Source organism: Dinoponera quadriceps, unplaced genomic scaffold, assembly GCF_001313825.1.
Source record: "Dinoponera quadriceps isolate SergipeBrazil2010 unplaced genomic scaffold, ASM131382v1 scaffold690, whole genome shotgun sequence".
Taxonomy (NCBI): domain Eukaryota; kingdom Metazoa; phylum Arthropoda; class Insecta; order Hymenoptera; family Formicidae; genus Dinoponera; species Dinoponera quadriceps.
In genome coordinates, this window is record NW_014555275.1 from 882,158 (window position 1) to 889,112 (window position 6,955).

The 6,955-nt window shown below is 41.2% G+C and overlaps 1 protein-coding gene across 4 annotated transcripts; it reads right to left on the reverse strand.

Moving 5' to 3' along the window:
* Positions 1-244: 244 nt before the first annotated feature.
* Positions 245-4,181, reverse strand: LOC106743756. Of its 4 annotated transcripts, none has more exons than XM_014617940.1 (6): positions 4,118-4,181; positions 2,846-3,080; positions 2,256-2,358; positions 1,795-2,053; positions 1,312-1,465; positions 245-1,196 (listed from the first exon to the last, which is right to left on the reverse strand). In XM_014617940.1, the coding sequence occupies exons 1-6, from the start codon at positions 4,118-4,120 to the stop codon at positions 1,003-1,005; spliced, it is 948 nt and encodes a 315-aa protein (XP_014473426.1). In that variant the 5' UTR covers positions 4,121-4,181; the 3' UTR covers positions 245-1,002. The 4 variants fall into 4 exon arrangements, with proteins under 4 accessions (XP_014473426.1, XP_014473427.1, XP_014473424.1 ...); XM_014617941.1 differs by having other exon boundaries at positions 246-1,196; positions 1,807-2,059; XM_014617938.1 differs by having other exon boundaries at positions 246-1,196; positions 1,795-2,059.
* Positions 4,182-6,955: the final 2,774 nt, after the last annotated feature.

A 6,955-nucleotide genomic window follows, 5' to 3' on the forward strand; every position in this document is an offset into this window, starting at 1 on the left:
AATGTGACAATTTCCCGCTTAATGATAAGTGAGACACGCGTTGTATATAACAGTTACATTACAAAGTGGGGAATTGTAACATTGCTGTAATATTAGTCGTTGGTGGGTGTTTACTGCCTGAAGGGAGGGGAACCTTCTCATATATAATTATATATAGAATATGTCGTGTAAAAATATATAATTATATATGATTACATTCAATTATATCTGGTTACATACGGAACTATTGTGCTTTCTTTAATTCTACAAAAGAACTTTCTCCTGTTTGCTGTTATGCCTCATATTTTATTTAACAATATAGTGTACATACATATCGTCATACGTGCAAAACGAGGTCGGATGTACTTATACACCGTCATATACGACTGTATCGCCGCACTTCGTACATAATTATATATTTTTATATAGGGACATATTCTATATGACGCCTTACATATAATCATATATAATTATGCGCGGGAAATTGTTTCCCGGATTAGTGATCGATAATATCTTGGCGACAGAACGGTGACTCGGTGACGGTGACGAAGAGAGGAAAGACGCCGCCTTTCTACGCATTGTTTTATTCCGTAAGATGCAAATGTAACATACACATATACATATTTCACTCGAAGATCGAGCCTATTCTACGTCTACACGATCACGTCATATATCAATCGATAAAAAAGAAGCACGCACACACCTCGCAAACGGCTTCGTCGTTTCGGTCGGATTCGACTTCCGCTGGATTTCACCAACGTCCGCTGAATCTTAAGCTGAGTTTAAACTTTCCTCGGACTTAAAGGCTCAAACTCAGCTTGAGGTTCGCCGAGTCGCGGTGTCGGTACGTGCGTGCTCACAATGACTAGATACGAATGATGCGGTGTGTGTGTGTGTGTGTGTGTGTGTGTGTGTGTGTCGGATACGAGAAGTGCGACACGGCGCGTCGATGGGCTTCGCTCGTCGGCGGCGCGGAGGTGTGACGAAGAGAAGACGAGAGAGACGGGGGCGAAGAGGCCTGGCTTATATGGTGGGAATATAAGTGGACGACGTGATGCTGCTTCGCAGCAGCGTGTCCGAGGTGTGCTGCGCCCCGGAGCCCTTGCGAGACGCGCGCTTGTGGGGGTGGAGGTTCAACGGGGGTAGGTTCGGGTGCTCGATTCTCGTCGGGGAGCTGACGCGCGGGCGCAGGGTGCCACGTTGGATCGTGAGAATGCCTAAAATACACGGCGATGGACGATTAATAATCACGTGCCGTCGCATCGGTGAGAGGCGTCTCGTAAAGATAGACATCGGATGGGGGTGAGAAGGGGTGGTCGACAGTGGGTTTACCGGAATCGTTCGGCTCCAGGACGTCGTTGAGCTGATAGTACTCGGTCTTGACGGACAAGGGCTCCTCGTAATCCACGAACGCGGTGTTGTCGAAAGCCTTGTCGTCCTTCGGCCGACTTTGCACCGGGCTAATGGCTGGCGGATCGGCGTAAGTCTAGAAGGACATCCGGGGGTTCACGCTCTATCGGGGCGTTCCACTTGCTCGCGGGGGAGAGTCGAGCGACTAAATTCGTTCAGCGGGATCGTTGCTTTACGCACTCGTGTACACGGTGTCCAGACTGGTCGAGCTATCTTTCGAGAGGTTCCCCTCTAAGTTTCCGGTTTGTTTTATTCTGCTTAAGATCCCGAGTCGATCGATAGAGAGAAAGCGACCGGTGGATAGACAGATCAGCGGATAAGAAAGAGGTGGCTCGTCAGATCTGGGACACTCTGTAGACGCAGGGGGGCTAATAATCACGTAATACAAACGTATTGTTAGATTGCCTTGAGTTTTACATGTTCGGTTGGTGTGGTCGTACAGGCGCGCTTCTGGAACTGCCCACCGCCGATGGTCTCGTACGTGTGCTCCTCCAGGTAGTGCCTGGTGGTGCCGCGCGGTGTAAGAGTGGCCCACATCACCCGGCTGTCCTGCATGGTGTCGGTCGCGCAGGGATACAGCACCGCCTCGTTCTGCACCCTACCGTTTTTCGTTTGCATGCTGGAGGCCGCGTTCGGCATGGAGATCACGCCGCTCTTGCCGCTTCTGTTGCTACGGCGAATTACGTTCGAGTCGTTCGCTCTCGTTAGGTGTATCAAGTAAGAAAGGGAGAAGAGGAAGAAGGGAAGCTTCCGAAGGGAGACACGACAAGGTTCGCGAGCGCGAGAGTTTCGGAGGGAGAACTTCGAGGGTAAAGCTGTTAGATTCTCAACGAAGTCTGCGTGCCGATCAGAAGGAATATACTTACAACTTGCACTTCAGGAACAACGTCGCCAGCACGATGCCGATGAAGGTGACGCCGACGCACGACGATATCAGGATCAGGAGCCACGTGTCGTCGAATACAGTTCCTGAAAGTGTGCTCTCTGAATTTCTTGGGGTGAAATTTCTCTCGAAAGACAGAGCGATCGACAGCCGAGTCAATTCGGAGGAAAAGCGATTTTTCGCTCGTAAGGAGCGGAATTCTCCGCTCTTAAACGTCGAGCGAATACTTCCGATCTGAACTGAAGAGTGAATCTGATGTATTCCACCGTCACGGAAACAAGTTCGCTCTGATCGATTAAAACATTCACTATGAGGTCAGAATCCACTCTGAACTTGAGTGAAACATTCATTCTTGCGGCTTCGCGAGTGCCGGTGCTTTTCACTGTCGGTTCGAGCGGAAATACCGTCGCTTTTCATTTGTCGTGAATGAGACTCCACTTCGAGAAAATTAGAGAGTACGTTACGCGTATTTCGTCGTTCGTAAACCTTTATCCTTATTATGTTTTACATCGAGCTTTAAAAGTTTTTATTTTTTTATCTTTTTATAAACGTTTCTGGCCTTCCTTTACCAACCTTGCTGAGGCATCTCGATGTACTGAACACCCTCGGAGCGCCGGTCGCAGAAGTGCTTGCAGGGGCTGTCATTTAGATGCGGCAAGAATGGCAGGATGTCACTGCTCGGATAGAAATCGGAACCCTGCTGCAGGATAGCCGGGAACGGCGGCGGTGGTATGTGGAGGATGTCGGGGGGCGGTTCGAGTATACAAGAGGCGCAAGTCGAGTTCATGATTGTGTCCAGTGCTCTCATCTGCAAATCGTGATTGACAGCGCCGAGATATTTCGACCCACGATACTAACAATAACCGAAGCGCTAGTCAACGGAAGTGTGTCATTCGAATCGACACAAAGTATATATCGGGCAACGATAATCGAATTATTTTGTATTTCTGAACTACGTATGTGTATTCAACGAAAAATATCGTCGTTTTCATCACCTTAATTACGAAAGTCACATCTACGTAATAATCATTTTAGATTAATCATCAACACGCAAGAGTCATTGTCAATTCGATATTGTTTCTCCCCGCTATTTTTACATGCTCCAAAAGAGTTCGCGACTTTGCGAGCGTGTTTTTCCAAAAGATACTCCATTAGACTAAGGGGAATATTTTAAAATATGAATTAATATACATATTTTTTTTTATACGAGTATAAAAATGTAATCGACCAAACGAAGAATTTACGGGCCTTCACAGAAGCAAAGCACGGAGTTTTTGGTGTCATTAGATATTAACATTGTCCATATTAATATATTTTGTGGGAGGATATAACATTGAATATTTGTTACTGTACGGAATATCCTCCGGTCTGCGTACGTATGGAGAATCATAAAATATTAAGTTTATCCTTTAATCCAAATTAATATATAATTTCCCAAAAATATTCACCTAACCCAGAAAAATTATGATTTTAAGTTTACACTAAGCGTTGCGAAATCAGTATACACAAGGGGATGAAATATGGGCAGCGAGTAAAATATCGTTGCAAAACAAACGTTTAAACTAAAATATGTGGAAGAAACGAAAGAATGAGCAATACTTGTAGAGCATTCGAAAGTAGCCACAACGCGTTAAATCTCCATCCACTCCCTCTTTTTTGTCTTTCCTCGTCTTCTCGATTACGTTCCCGAGTCCCCGAGGTTCAAAACGGAACACCGACCGCACGAATTAAATCCACGACGCTCAGGTAAACTCGTCCATTTTGCACGTGTGCCACGAATTCGCGTCGCACGGATCCGACACGATTTGAAGAGAAACGTTTTAACCGGTGATAAGGAACTCTTACCATTGAAGAGCACTAGCCCCGCCGAATTCTGACATCGCAGGGTGTAACGGGACCTGCTAACGGCGCACGCGTGTCTTTATTGAACGGAGGTGACAGCCACGTACAGGGCCGTGTTTAAATCCCAAAGCTCCATGATTTCAACCCCCGCAGGCCAAGTGGGGTAGCAACAAGTCAGGCCGGTCAATGACTTTGAACGTGACAAACAAATTGCGGTATCTGGAATGATATGTCTTACATCAGCAACGAATCTATTTACTCGGAGTTATGTCAATTTCCCGAACGAAATGCTTTTCGGATAAGACACCGTGAGAAAAATTAAACCGCTCATGCTTATATAAAAAGTAAATACATAAATTATAAATAAATTCGGCGTGGTAAATTAATAAATTCGGCGCTATATAAAACTGTATACTTTTATACTTCGTTTCAAGACCCTTTAAGGCCCACCCGTCGATCCCACTGAAGTAAAATTGATAAGATCGTCTTAAAGGACGTTCCTGATGAAAAATCTTTTATTCGAATAAAATTGTCCGTCGAGAAGTACGATTTTCTGAATGTATATAATTATGTACATTGGGCGTTTAAAGTATATAAAAATGAGAGAATATTAAAATTGTTTTATTTAAAATATTTATCGCCCGTTTGTTCATAACATAGTCGTTGAAGAACATCGGACAAAATTTTCATAAATAGAATATACTTGTGCATTTTCACAAATCACTTTATATAAGTCCGAGCGTCCTTTGTTTTACACATGATTACATATATCGATTTACAGCTAAAAAAATACTATTTCATAGGTTAAGATAAAGAATAAATCCAGTAAACAAAAAATCATTACTTCGATATTATCACAACGATATTCAATAACATATAACATTTTCATATATGTCGGCATTTAATGTTGTACACAACATCATTATGAATAAACTTTGACATTGATTTGGAGATTAATTAAGAATAAACGATAATATTGAAATGAAACACTGATTTGGAGATTAATTAAGAATAAACGATAATATTGAAGTGGGAGTGTCATAACGTTGCAAATAACGTTGCGCTAAAGTTTTTCTATTATTCCTATAATATTTTTTGAGATAATATCGATGAAACAATAAAATTTAAACATATTATCAATGATACTTATGACCACTCTGAGTTCTTGGCCTCTATTCTTGAAATAGTTGCGTATATGTAAATGTCGTAGTTATTTTAATTTAACATTGCGTACCGCATAGAAATCTCTGAGACATACGCCAGGCACCGTTTTTGGGCAAACTGCGCGTTACTTAAATCATCATAACTACAGATCATAATGCACTTTAGGTGTTGTTTTTCAATAATTATAACATTTTTATTTACAAAAACAATTAAACTTTTAATCAATTAAACAACTAATTATACAATGAAACAATTAAAGTCGTAAGCGTGGTGGTGTGTCAATTTCAGACCAACAATTATCAGTAGCTTCGTCAGTGTCGGAATCACTTGAAAGCACCGCCACCTTGCGCTTCCTTACAGGTCGAATAATTTCACTGTCAGTAGAATCAGTAGAATCATTTCCGGAATCGTCAAAACAGTCATCCGCATCTTCGATCTCACTAGGAATATCTGATAAATGATCGTTAAATACTTCCGCAAGTGTATCAGTTTCGTTGGTTCCCCTCCTTTTTCTGAGAGAGGGCATTTCTAAAAGCGCCAGGAACTTGAAGACGAAGGCTATTCAAATGACCAAAATACAATGTAACTGCAATGCTTTATGGATTCGTGCAATTATATAGTTTATCGTAGATCGACCTGCACGGTTTCCACCAATGAGATCGCTTCATTCGATGTGGACAAGACAGTGTGTTGACATCTAAGGTCCATAACAGATGGCGCGTGAAAAACGAGAAAACTCGTGAGCGGTCCTTAACAGATGGCGCGCGAAACACGAAAAAACTCATGAGCGGTACGCAATGTGTTGAAATATGAATATATCTGCGCAGTGACACGTGAACATAACTATTTCAAAAATAGGAGCTCTGGTAATGACCCTACCACTTACTGACTGACCGAGGTCATACATAGATTAAATACGTCTTACATACTTTCGTGCTGAAAGTATTATTTTATTTTTATTGCTTATTGCATACCGAAAGAAGATGGAATGACGCTTTTAACATTAAAGCGTGCAAGACGAACAAGGGGTTGGTGAATAAGAACATGCAATCGCTGATTATTGCGGCTACGATAACGACAACAGGATTATATTTCTTATCTCGGTTACAACACACACAATTTCTTGAAATAGCGGACAGTCAGCGAGATTCGAACATATTAGAACAATACAAAAAACAATATTATAACAATAGAAAATTAATATTTTATTCACGTTATTTCTAAGTTCAAATTATAATTTCGAACTGTTGCATTGACTTCAAGTAAATGTCAAAGTAACATTTAAAAAATATTTTCCCTGACGCTTTTAAGATATTTTGACAACATTCAGAAAAATCATATTTAAAAATAATACTTTTATAGTAAAACTTTTATATTAAAATATATATGTAATATTATTAAAGAACGTCGAAAAAATATACATAAAGTCAACATTCATAAACGTTAATTTAATGTTCCTTGCTTATTGAGTAGTTTCATTTAGAATGGATTGATAATATTACATCGACGAAATTATTATTTTATTAACAGACAAATTTGGGGAAGGCCCAAAGTTAATGTGCAATATTATATACTAAATCTTAGAGAGTTATTTGTTTTAAAACCTATTATCTTTGAATATTTGCGTTTTAACCCTTAACGAACGAGCGCATTTTTAATGTGCGAATAATGTCGCGA